The sequence below is a fragment of the Magallana gigas genome, chromosome 7, assembly GCF_963853765.1.
Source record: "Magallana gigas chromosome 7, xbMagGiga1.1, whole genome shotgun sequence".
NCBI classification, from domain to species: domain Eukaryota; kingdom Metazoa; phylum Mollusca; class Bivalvia; order Ostreida; family Ostreidae; genus Magallana; species Magallana gigas.
The window spans coordinates 39812730-39826755 of record NC_088859.1 but is presented as its reverse complement, the minus strand read 5'-3'; the positions used below and the strand labels follow the sequence as shown (position 1 = coordinate 39826755).

General features: G+C 30.7%; 1 protein-coding gene across 1 annotated transcript; it reads left to right on the top strand.

Moving 5' to 3' along the window:
* Positions 1-357: 357 nt before the first annotated feature.
* On the top strand, positions 358-10216 carry LOC136270132 (uncharacterized). The gene is made up of 7 exons (XM_066066723.1): positions 358-994; positions 1850-2092; positions 5157-5288; positions 5470-5676; positions 6031-6086; positions 8749-8886; positions 9229-10216. The coding sequence occupies exons 1-7, from the start codon at positions 959-961 to the stop codon at positions 9260-9262; spliced, it is 846 nt and encodes a 281-aa protein (XP_065922795.1). The 5' UTR covers positions 358-958; the 3' UTR covers positions 9263-10216.
* The last annotated feature ends 3810 nt before the right edge of the window (positions 10217-14026 follow it).

Here is a 14026-nt window from a genome sequence, read left to right as displayed (position 1 = left end):
ACTATGTATGGGCATTTTACACGCCTTATCCACCCATCTTCTTTAAATAAATTTAAAAGCAAAGACTTTTAAACTTTAAAACTCGTGATATTACAGATTTATCATTATTTTGGTCGCCGTATATAAAGTATATCTGAAAAATAACGAACCTAAAATGTGAAACAATCCATCATTAAATTTTTCATTGTTGCCGCGAAATACGTGTTTATATATAGAATGCATTATCAAATCACGATTTATTTCGTATTCCTTATAATTTATTAGTTTTATTAAATTTAACCATCTCCCGGCCAAAATCATTACCTAATAAATACTCACATTATTATTCGACTCAGAGTCCATATCTATTCTGTGTTACCAGATGTCTCTAGTGTTAGCCCTATAATTGATTTTAAATTTTCCCCCCGAAATACATACGAATAAATCAACTTAATTTATCGCAATAAAAGTATCTTCTACTGTGCATATATATTTCACCACCCAAACACTACGTGTGAGCAGAGTCTCTGGTGTGAACAAACTATATTACCCCGGCCATTCAACATTGATCCAAGAAAGATAACTCTAAAAAAATGATTCGACTTTCATAACGTCATCCACCAGAGGGGTACCGGAACGACAAATTTTGGAAACTCTAGAGGTGTTCCGACTATCCTAAAACGGTGTAAACTTCATTCGTTGTTCTACAACCTTGATTTCTTTTATCACAGGTTATTCTTTTGATCAATTGGTCAGTATCTATAAGCAAACAATTAATTTACATTATAAAACATTTTCTATAATAAATAAAAAAAAAATTAAAAGTTATGATCTAAATACACAAACTTAAAACACGATTTTCATAAACATTTCGAAATTGGTATCGAATACATGTAGCACCGCTTCCACACAGTTTCGCGCGCTTGTCATCCTGCAAAGCTCTTCCAAGATCAATTAAACTGTTACAAATTTGACGATCATGGCAGAAGGTCCCACAGCGAAAAGACTAAAGACAGTAAGAATACAGCAGTTATTAAAGAATTATGCATTAATTTGTAAACCAAAACTTAAGAAAAACAGGAACACAAATTTTAAAATTCCCTGGGTTTAGCATTTAAATACGCGATACGTCCTTTTGCTCTCATCGAATATATAATTCATAGGCGTCGGAACCGGGGGGGTTAGGGGGGGCTTAGCCCCCCCACTTTTTTTGCAAATGTATACCTTACCATTAGAAACATAGCATGATAGAAGGTTTAGCCCCCCCCCCCCCCCCCCACTTTTTCTCGCAGGAAAGATAATTGTTTCTAAATTTACCTTGAAAGATTGAAAAGTTGGATTCAGAACCATACTAGCCCCCCCCCCCCCCCCACGGATTAGGAATTTCATGATTCTGGGGAGAAAATTTTTTGGGTAAGTAAATTTTTTTTTTTGGGAAGTATAGGTATACTCCCCCCCCCCCCCCCCCCCCCCCCCACACACACACACACACACACAGTACGGATTAGGATTTCCATGATTTTGGGAATTACTTTTTTCTCAATATTTCTGAGGATTAGTCTAGCCCCCCCCCCCCCACTTTCAATTTGCTATTTGCTTCCGACGCCAGTGTAATCAGACGTTAAAGTAAAATTAAATTTCATAGATTTCAATTTTTAGCTAATCTTACATTAACTAACACGAAGGACTAGCAAAACATATATTTATATTTATGTCTGTGTGTATCTGAGTTGGAACAATACAGTATTTCTATTGAACAAGTAAAGTTTTTAAACCATATGTGTTATTCTCAGTGCATTGATATCAGACCATATACACTAAATTAACAAATATTTTTTCTTTCAAATATAACTTTTCTTTCGAAAATTAGACTTATGCTGCACAGCAAAAAATCTTCCTATTGGAGCAAACTGAACTCAGGACAACATCCAGTGGGACAAAATTTGGTGCAACTACTGCCTTGGCAAGTTCAACCAAATTTGAAAGAGTCCATGATCTTTTCACAAATGAGGGAAACATCCCTAAATTGAACAACCTAGTCAAGAAATCAATCATGGTGAAGGGTTTCACCCAAAAAGAAGATGGAACAATTTCCATATCGGAAAACTCAAAGGTAAATTTATTTTTAATAAGAAGAACAAGCAAATGTTTCTAAAATATAACGTAAACCATAAAAGAAAATCAACAAAAATATGAAGACAATGTGGCTGTTTATCATATATTTTTCATTAAAGACATAACTAAAATATAATTTTATGCAACAAAAATTTATTTATATATGGATTCATTTCATTTGTTGAAAAAGTAAAAAATTTTTGTTACCCAATTTTAAAATCAACATGCTTTGTCATCACAGCACAAGATAATAGTGAAAACATTTCGTCAAGATAACACAAGCACAGTTAATTGAAATATACAATCTTAATAACACCCTAAGTCTTGTGTGCTTTTCACAATAAAATTGAAATTACCACTATATCAATTGACATCTAAATTGTCCAAAAAATTTTGTAAACCTTAAGTTACTTCCACAAATTTATCTTAGAATATACCGCATGTCTTTTCGTTTATAGTAAAAAAAATGCCTGAATGTCAGATGACATTTAATTTTTGGACAAATTTTATTCTATTCTCTTTCATGCTGTTTGATATTCACAATACATTTACCACAACCCCCACAGAATGTGTTAAAGTTTAACACAAATGAACAACTCATGTTTTACTTTTTTTTCACTGCCTGAATGTCAGATGACATTTAATTTTTGGTCAAATTTTATCTTGTTCTCTTTCATGGTATTTGATATTCACAATACATTTACCACAACCCCAACAGAATGTGTTAAAGTTTAACTCAAATGTACAAGTCATGTTTGACTTTTTTTTCACGATTGCGCATTTTCAGTTTTCATCGGCTTTTTCCCGATTTAGATCCATACTGTTTATACTTTTCATTGCGACGTGACGTCTAGCAACTTCAATGTTTAAAGTCAATTTTTAAGACGACTGTATGTCTTTAGTAACTGATAACTGTTCAACAAATCTATATATTCTCGTCATTTAATATTTGATAAATAGAATATCATAACAACTTTTAATTTTAGGTTTCAATATCCTTTAGATTTGAGAAAAATTTATGGACTTATTACTTTCAACATAATATGGTTTTGGTTTACAGAACATAAACTTTGACCTTGCACCATGACCTCATTTTTGCAAAATTAGGTTCTAAATAATTCTTATAAATAAAGAAATGTGCACACTTTTTTGATTTTAAATTGTTGGAAACAATTTGTAAAACATGTCTATTAAATTTAGTAATGATTTAACGTTAAAAAACCTTAAATAACATACCTGATACCAAAAGTCTTAGATTTTTTGTAAATGACCCTCGTATACTATCATACACATGATACAAAAAACTCACTCAATGATTTTCTCCTTATAACTTTCCAAATAGAGATTTCCTTTTCTTATCTGCCATTTACTAAACATAAAATTCGTACTAAAATGCATGATATGTATGTATACCTGACATTATCAGATGAAACTTTAACAAAGACAAGCATGAATAATATTGTCATGTAGTAAAAAAAGACAATTCTTACAATTGGAAAAAAATGTTTGCTTTAAAAATTCATTCTCTTCAGAGAATGGCATGTCCGTAAGGAGGAAGGAAAAATCAAAAACATATTTCACCTATATTAATAAAAGAGATTAAGTTATCACAAGGGATCTTTCTGTTTTGAAATTAGACTAAAAAATGAAGGTTCAGATTTTCTTTAATAAAAATACCCAAAAATTAATTTTTTTTGATGTCACACAATCTATTCCAGTTTTGTTTACATATACTATGTTGAGAGTGCTCTGAAATAAATGCTGATTTATACCTTTCTGATACTCAACTAATTGACTAAACGTAATTGATAATGTTTAATTTCATACATCAATCCAAAAAAAACATACAAGTATGCATTTTTATATAAAAAATTCACAGCTTCTATCATTCTAACTTGAAAATCACACTGAGTAAATTTTTATTCCAAGTGGAGATCATAGCTAAATGAGAAAGTATGTTATAGTTCAAATTGGGATGTTAAAAATGCATTCTTGTAAGTTAAAATAACCATGTCCAAATGACAACACCCCACATGGCATGTTGGACACTAATTTCTGCTTTACATTCCAATGTATATGTCTGTTGATATTGGTTTGTAATTTAGTAGAAAATCAAAGTTAAAACAACGGTCTCAAATCGATATTGCTTCAATTTTTCCAGAACTTGTCAATTACTGATTTAGAATGAATATCATGATTTAATACCGAGACTATGTTCTCTTGATAAAACAAACCGTAATAGATAATATAACGTCATATATTAACAGGGTTGCCTTTAAGACCTAAGAGGCAACAAATTACCCCACCTATAATGCCTTAATTACCCAGCTATTATTTCATTTAAACACAATGTAGTTATAAGCTAGACTCCAGACCCCCTTTCTACATTTTTATTTCTTCCTTCTACTTCAATTTTTAAAGACAAGCCTGTATTAAAGTTCAATGCCAACTCCCAAGGCAAATGGAAATACATAATTTAACAATTGATTTTCTTGATTAATCATTGTTCCAGGGTTTGTAATGAAAATAGAAATGATTTACAGTTGTAGTACATGATACCGGGTAATTCATTCATTTATTATTCAAATACAAATGCAGCATTCAATAAATTGCAAGTCAAATTTACTGTTATGGCCAAGTTAAAAGATATATTCAATCCTTGCTAAAGCCACGTGTGGAATTGCAAAGATTTTTTTATCATTGCGATGATAATATCGACATGTCTTGTAACTAATGTAAACACGGGAAGTGGCTTCTTTCATCGTTCAATGTAAAACACATGCTTGAAAACTTGTCATCCAAGCGACTAAATAAAGCCTTTGTGTGCCTCCGATTCAAACTCGCGCTAATTTCAAACCCGACGAGAATTTTTGACCACAATGGCTTCCAAAATGGCTATCTATCAAAACAAGGAACGTATTTTGAAGAAAAGCGGTAGATTTTAAAATAAAAGCGGTAGGCAGGAGACAAAGCTAAAAAGCAGTAGACTTCCGTGTAAATCGATAGAGTTAACATGTATGATTGCTCATAATTTATCAATTTACAATGTCATTTTCCTACAGATCATGGAAACTACAACTGACATTACAATTGAACAAATCAACAAATTCCTGCAACCAGAGATTACAGAAATTGCTGTCATTAAGACAAAGCAAAAAAATGAAAGAGTGTCTGTCCAAGGCTCAATTGTTAAGGTAATTCATGTACTAAAAAAAATAATCTTAAATTTTGACAATACCCACAACATTATTCTCTAGAATTAAAAAATAAAATAGGATTAATGCAAAATAGAAAATAATAAATTCACTATAAATGAATTGATTCATAAGATATAATAAATAAAGAACAAACCAAAAGTATGTCCAATAATTACAGACTACAGGAGTTCTGGAAAGTCCAACATCAAGGAGGAAAATTATAACAGTCACAGACAAATCTGGAGAAATTGATGTAAAGCTATGGGGGGAAAAGATAAATCTTCTTAGAGCCGACACTGGTCTAAGTATCACGATGAAAGGCCTCAAAGTTGATGTTTACAATGGAAGATATTCCCTTAACTCAACGCCAACAACAACTGTTGAGGTAATTATATTGAAATTCAAATATTCCTACAATGCATCCACCTTGAATACCAAATTTGATATATTGAAAAGGTTAAGTACTTGAAAAAATATATGAGTTCAATTTTTAAAAAATTCATTTGTTTAAGTCTACTTCAATTATAGCATAAATATAAACTTTATCCATTAATCATGTAAGCAGTTAACATTACCTGCAGGAATTCAGGGATGATAAAAATAGAAAAGACTTAAATATTCTTTAAGTATAAAAATCATATCTTGCCAAAATAATTCAAAAACAAAATCTAAACCAAATTACGAAAATTCAATGTATAATTTAAATATTGATTGACATACCGTAACCATTTAATTTCAGATAAACCAACAAGTACAAGAAGTTAATGGGAAAATCGAAGCAGCCAGTTTTGATTAGTAAGTGATTATAAATTTTTAGTAAGTAATTATAACTTTCAGGTCTCCCATTAATATCAGAAGACCATATTTGTGACCATGCATATACTGTTAACAATTTCAAATTTTAAAACTCTTAATGAAACCTGCACTGCAAAATGCTACATTTTAATCTGAAACATCTCTTTAAAATCAAACCAATCTTAATTTTAAAAATTATTACCTTCAACTCCTAGGCCCTTATACATATGGCCAAAAATTTATATAAAAAAATCCACACACCCCACTACCACACTTCTGACATCAATGCGCTTGCGTGACAAACTCTTGACCAATGGCAAACCCAGTATGCCCACAAAATGATCAGTTAAATACCACAAACCTTCCTGATTTATCCACATATAAATTTGATTAAAAAAAAAAAAAAAAATATTTTATTCATACAAATAACATGCCCTACCTTCATTAGAATTCAGACCATAGACCAACCCGGTTAAGGTACAAAAACAATCACGGGTCAAAATTTTAAGGGATCCCACTCCTCAATGTTGTTGTATCAAGATTTTCTTGAGAAGTATATCATGGAAATCTGTAGACAAAACAAACTTAAAAAATACAAAGATAATGTGAGATCAGTATCCATCCCTCTGAGTTATGGCCCATTTAATTTGACCTTTTTGCACCTAAAATGCAATTTCATCCTGATTAGGATTTGTTGTCAGTATTTTTGATTAACCAAACTTATTTCTTCAAATATTGTTTTTAATAATGCACAATGGTCACACTGAATAGAGGGATTACGAAAAAATTTGTACAAAGCTGCCTAAATTTTTGTGTGACCTTTTTGCACTTAAAATAGACAATTTCTTTAATAGTTACAATTGGATTTGAAATAAAAACTTTTTGAATATCAAGAATTTTATAAGATTAATCCAGCTTGCCTAAATGTGTATTCAGTATCATTTTTACATATTATAACATGGGGGTCAGTGATGTCAAATTTTAGAAATATAGCTTCAAAGGTAAAATTGTCGCAAAATTTATCTTAAAAAAATTCAGACATATTCTATATATATGCATGAATTTATGCTAAACCGCCATCTTATTCTCAAGATTTGAATTTGTACATGTCACACAGAACCTATAAAATATGTTACAAACCTATCAATTGTTAAAAATGTGAATAATAATTAAAGTATAATAAAAAGAAAAGTATATTGAAAATTCATAAAATTGCTTGTTTCTGTCATTTTTGTCTAAAAAACCTTCCGCACGAAAAAATAGTTCCCCAAAAAACTTGTTTGTTTCTTGAATTCAAATAGATTTTCTTTATGAATGTTGTGTAATTATGAAATAATAATCTATCTGTGATGATTAAATAAATAAAATCATATTCATTTTAAATATAATGATCATCTCACAATGAAATCAAAACATGAGGAGTGAGATACCTTAATTAGGAATATACAGTCATTCATTAAATTCTTTTTAGAAACTAATCACCCAGTAAAGCTGAAATGTGTCACAGCTTCCGTAGGTAGTGTAGATTCAGAGATGTTCAGTTAATGACCTCAACATGAATTTAAAGACCCAAAAATTCAGTTCCTTCAAAAAAGATAATTTTGAATTAAAAATGCGGCTGCAGTGTGATATTAAAAATGACATGAATTCATAAAAACATTTGGTCTCCATATTAGTTTCAAGTGCTCCTCTACTGCCACTAGGGTATATATACCGGTTGAGAAAGTTACAGTTGGTTCTTTAACAATGAGGCATTCAGGTTGCATAGACTTCTAAATGCATGAACCTCATATTGTAGTAAAATGTTCTAATAAAGAAAACAACAATGAAATACAAAATATATTTATTCTTGGAAAATATTTCCACGATATCTGTATTATTTTGCACAGACAGTGCTGCCTTACTTCGCATGCACATCAAACATGTCTATTTTTCATACAGAGTGCATACCGTCTGCATCTTGTTTAAAACCCTGGCAGCACTACATTCAACACAGTAACTACATAATATTAAATCCAAGAAATTAACAATGTAACATCGTTTCCATTCGTTCCAACAAAAACGCTTGTTTCTAAAATCCATCCAATAATTGACATTGCTCAGACTGCCACATGATTGTGCGGTTTTGCATTATTATAACATATACAGGAAAATGATCTACAATTATCACGGTCTACAATTATCAAGGAATTTTTGAAATATCTGCGCCTCGATTTCAGTCTGACTTGTTTCATCGATTATTAGATATATCCTGCCACTGCAGTGGTTGTCCTGTTAATTTTGATCAAAAGGCATACAGGTTTTTGTCCAAGTTCTCATGTTCAATTGTTTAAAATACCTAAACTCAGTGAAGCATGAATAGTGCTCTCGACCTTATATAGGGCCTGAGTACGCATTAACCAGACAATAGAAATTAACTACTAATATGCTGGCAGTCGAAGATAAAACAAAAATAATGCACATCTATGAATTCATGTCAAATTTAAATTTCTTAAAAACACCACTAACCAATTAAACTTTGGACTTCTATCATAAAACTTTGCTTACACCTTATCAATGCAATAAAACAACAATTTTAACAAAATAAATATTTCTTGTCAGCTATTAGTACTAAAAAACCCATTTATGTTTTAATTTACCATATATGTGTATGATTTTACAGCGATGACATGTCCATCATGATCAATGGGGACATATACACAATCACAGCAACAAAGATGGGACTCATCTATCCATCGATCCAATTTGTTCCAAACAAAATAGTCAAAATAACAGTACAAGGGTTGAATGTCACCGACATGTAAGTACATTCAGTCAGTGTTTCATATGTCAAAATTAAATATAAAATCACAGAATTCAAAACTACCTTTTAGAGTCATAATGTTTTTACCTATCAAAATCTTGTTTATGAAGAATTACTTACAAACATAAACCACATTATTTATGATCATACCCTTATTGAAAAAAAAACATAAAAATTTCAAAAAAAAATTGTCAAAGAAATTGTTCCCATTTTCACAATTTAAAAACAAAATAACAGATGCATATGCAAAACTAATCACTTCTTCTAATTAAAAAAACAAACAACCACATTACAAAACTAAAACAAATTGAAAACCAAACTCTTCTGATATATTTACAGCTTGGATGTTTCCGATGAACAAGAAAATCACTGAACAACACAAAGACTGTCCATGTTTTGCATCAGAACTACATGTAGTTGAGATAGTTATAGTGTAGATAATCTTATTGGTACATTTTATGTTTACTAGAGTAAATAACTCTGAATCTGAATAATGTACCATAACTAGCTTGGACGTTCCTGTTAAACCTTATAGGTAGATTTTATGTTAAACTAGAGTAAGTAACTCAATTTGAATCAAAATCCATTTATTATTGATATCATTAAAATTCACTATTATGACTCTTTCCCTTTTAATTACAAACAGAAAAATCCTATAATTGTCTTATACAATATTGATTTCACAACTAATTCTGAATAACTAATACTTATTTCAATCTATATTATACTTCCGATACTACATTTTTTCCAAAATTGTTTGCAATAGTATATCTCCTTCATAATAGGTAACTGGTTTAATAAACTGTAAATTTTTTATTTAAGATGATATCATACCTTCATTTTATGTTAAATTAGACTAGATATTTTTTTTTATCTTATTGATGTATGATTGTTTATGTCTGTTTTTTCCAAAATTGTTAATCAGAAAATGTTCAATTTGAATATAAACAAACTACTACTGTGACATTGAAATTTCATTTTTTGTCAATTTCTCCCTTTGCATTATAATCTAAATATCCTACAATTGTCCATCAATTCCTGTGATTTCAATACCAATTCCAGATACTGTATCTAATATTTATTATAAACTAAATTTATTGCAAATACCATATTTCGTTCATTAACACACCATACAAATTATTTTAAAAAATAATTGTCTCTATTTTGATAATGAAAAAATAGATGAACATAAATCTTTTATCACATTATAGTTATACTTGTTGTTCAAATAAAGTAACTAATTCTTATATTGATGTACCATTACCAATATCTGCTTTTACTCATTTTGTTTCTATCAAAAATGTTTGTTCTGAATACAGTATATATTATCCACTGATAATCTTATTAAAACTCCATTTTCATTTGGATTTCTGCATTTGAATTACAAACTAGAAAATCCAACAATTGTCATTTTATTTACTATTCTAATTATAGATAAGTATTATTTATTATAAAATTTATAATACATCTGTATCGCATACAACGTTCCTTTCATTGGCATTTGACAACAATAAATTCTGTTAATAAAATGATATTTCCATTGTTACTTGTTTATAAAACTGAATGTTGTTACATTTTAGATGTAATAAAATAACCAGCAACAGCAGGTTATGAATTTCTTCTGCATTGTTGCCACCTTCATATCATCTAAAACTTTCCATCTCAGATATCTCAAGAAAAATATCAAATCTTTAAAAACTTTCAATAAAATGTATGTGTAATTTAAAATCACCCTTCATTAAATATATAGCAAGAAGACTTGCCATTTGAATTAGAGTCAACAACGATCTACCTCCTTTTTTAACTAAAACTCTTGCACATAAAAGAATTTGCTCTCTAATATAAAGTCTGAAAACCCCATTTTTACTCTATTTTCAATCTAACTTTAGCAATTTCATAGCAAATTCAAGATCATACATATATCTTTCTTGTTTTTTTTTTCTTGCGCATTTTTGTGCAACGATTTCTCGGAGATGGCTCAATCAATTTTCATAAAACTTTCCGATCCGATATATATTTATTTGAACTAAAAACATACTTTTTTATTTTGATGACGTCACTTTCGTTCTTGAGATAATGACGTTTTAGCGATTTTCAAAGGGTCTGCTTGTCCAGGGATCTCCACCTAAACATTAAAAGATATTGAGTTCAAACTTTCAGGGATTGTAGACATGAGATTGTAGATGTGCTATTTGGCATTCATATTTGTCATGCTCAAACAGCGTTAAAGCTCGCCTGTTCCCGAAAATTGAGACTAAAAAAACGTCGTAATTTTTCATGGTTTTCTTAGTTTCTCTCTTTTCTGAAAAATATTTTGTTAACACATGTAATGCAAAAAAAGTTTATATTTGCAAGCACTTTCATTTGATATCAAGAAAAACGGGCTGGTCCTTAAAATTAGGGGACCAAAGGGCTCTAAAGTCTTTCATCTGTAGCCCTTTACTGAGGGATATTTTATGAACAGTTATAGAAGCAAATATTTTTTTTTACAGTTATGAATCCAAGCAATGTAAAGATTTTATAATGTGTTACGTAATTATGGGTTTTTAGGGGCCAAAAGTCCCGAATTTTGATCACATTTATCTCAGAAAGGAAAATTATATTGAAATGCAGTATAGAATAAAAGATGCTCAGAATGATGTATTAAATCATATGCAATTTTCAAAATTTCGTTAAATATTTTAGGGGCCGATCCCTAAACTCCTTATACGGGCCTTATAAGGAGTTTAGGGATCGGCCCCTAAAATATTCTTTCCCATATATCTCAAGAACGGGAACGAATTTTTAAACAGCTGTTGAACAAAATAGGTTGGGGTTTAAAAGACCTTTTATTTGATACCAAAAAAAAGGGGCTGGCCCCTTAAATTAGGGGACCAAAGGCCTCTAAAGTCTTTAATCTGTAGCCCTTTACTTAGGGATATTTTGTGAACTGTTATAGAAGCAAATATGTTTATCTTACAGTTATGTATCCAAGCAATGTAATGATTTTATCATGTGTTACATAATAAGGGTTTTTTAGGGGCCAAAATTATAGAATTTTGATCACCAATATCTCAGAAAGGAAAAATATTTTGAAATGCAGTAAAGAAGAAAACATACTCAGAAAGATGTACTTAATAAGATGCAATTTTCAAAATTTCGTGAAATGGCCCCTATAAGGAGTTAAGGGATCAGCCCCTTAAACGTTCTTTCCCATATATCTCAAGAACGGTAACGAATTTCTAAACAGTTGTTGAACAAAATGTGTTGAGATTCAATTGACCTTTTATTTGATATAAAAAAAAGGGGCTGGCCCCTAAAATAAGGAAACTAAAGGGCTCTAAAATGCTTCATTTGTAGCTCTTTACTGAGGGAAATTTAATGAAAGGCTATAGAAGCAAATATGTTTATCTTACAGTTCTGTCGCAAAGTAATGTAATGATTTTTTCATGTGTTATTGAATAAGGATTTTGTAGGGGTCAAGGGTCCATAAACTATGACCAGCTATATCTCAAAAAGGAAAATGTTTTGAAATGCAGTGTAGAAGAAAATATACTCAAAATGATGTACTTTACAAAATGCAACCTTCAAAATTTGGTTCAGCGGCTCCAATAAGGAGGTAAGGGACTGGCCCCTAAAACTTTTTTTTCCAGATATCTCAAGAACGGTGACGAATTTCTAAACACTTGTTGAACAAAGCTCTTGTCCCTGAAACAAAGTAGTATCTAGCCCTTCTAATAGAATGTAGACCCCGTTTTTCTATTCTAAATCATGTTTAGCGAAATCAAGATCTACATTATATATCAAATTCTAAAATCAGACGGAAGACCTCCTCGTTGCTCGCAACGAGATCGTGTCTAGTTATTAAGGTCTTCCGTCTTCAGCGGAAGACCTTACTGTTTTTCTACGCGTTCTCATTCTTCTATATTATTATTTTTCTTCTTGGTAGTCACCCTAAATTTCTCAGCCATTTCTCAATCGATTTTAATGATTTTTACAGGGATGATGTCTTAGGTGAATATCTCTTTGCATCTTACTTCCTGTCTGAAAATTCACTTCCGCTTCTGAATTATCTCCCTTTTTCATGTATTTTGGAACATGATATTGTTCACGCATCTCCTCAAAAACTGTTATAGTTAGGGACTTGAAATTTATATGCAAGATAGAGTGGTTATGGTAGATTTGCTTGCTTGTTTTAGATTTGACCAGAAGTCATCATCCTTGAAGCTCGCCCGGAACTGAAAATGTTGATGTTAAATTTTTTTGACAATTTTTACGAAATTTGAGATTTGATCACGAATATCTTTCTTCTAATCAATATTTTGCTAACACATGTAGAGCATCAAAATTTAATCTATAAAAGATCTTTCAACTGACACCAAGCAAAAGGGGCTGACCCCTCATATAAGGGGCCAAGAGGGGTCTAAAGTCTTTTATCTATATCTCTTTAATGAAAAATATTTTGTAATGTATTAAAGAAGCAAAAATGTGTATCTTCCAGTTATCTACCTATATTTGTTAAGAGTTTTCTGATATGTTACATAATCTGGATTTTAAAGGGGCTAGAAGTCCAATATTTTGATCATTTATTTCTTAAAAAGGAGAAATATTTTGAAATGCATTATAGAAGAGAAGATACTCAGAATAATATTCGTAATAATATTCAACCACCAAAGTTTCGTTTAATGGTCCTTATAAGGAGATAAAGAGTCGGCCCCTAAAACAATCATTCCCTAATATCTCAAAAACAGTCACAAATTTCTAAACACTTGTTGAACAAAATGTGTTTAATATTAAGGGACCTTTCATTGATATCAAGAAAAAGGGGCTAGCCCCTCAAATTACATGATAAGAGGGATCTAAATGTTTCAATCAAAGCTCTTGTACATATATCAGAAACAAAACAAGGGCGAGAAGTCCAATACATTTCTGATTTATTTGTAAATGAAAAAGAGGATATAGAAATTGAAGAAAAGAGTCTGTTTAAAATCAAAGGATTTTTCATTCTATTTCCAAATCATGTTTAACTGGTAAATAGCAAAATAAGGGTCAAGCATGTATCTCAAACTCTAGTGATATTGGGAATTTAGTATTTTCCGTTTAATATAGAAGTCACCGACCACCGCCCCCCCCCCCCCCCCACCCTTCATAAAATCAT

Bases quoted from the DNA above. Each gene is read 5' to 3' on its own strand.
- LOC136270132 (XM_066066723.1), top strand. From the start codon at position 959: ATGGCAGAAGGTCCCACAGCGAAAAGACTAAAGACA. The intron at 995-1,849 runs GTAAGAATACAG...TTCGAAAATTAG, and splicing joins CAGCGAAAAGACTAAAGACA to ACTTATGCTGCACAGCAAAA. The intron at 6,087-8,748 runs GTAAGTGATTAT...ATGATTTTACAG, and splicing joins GAAGCAGCCAGTTTTGATTA to CGATGACATGTCCATCATGA.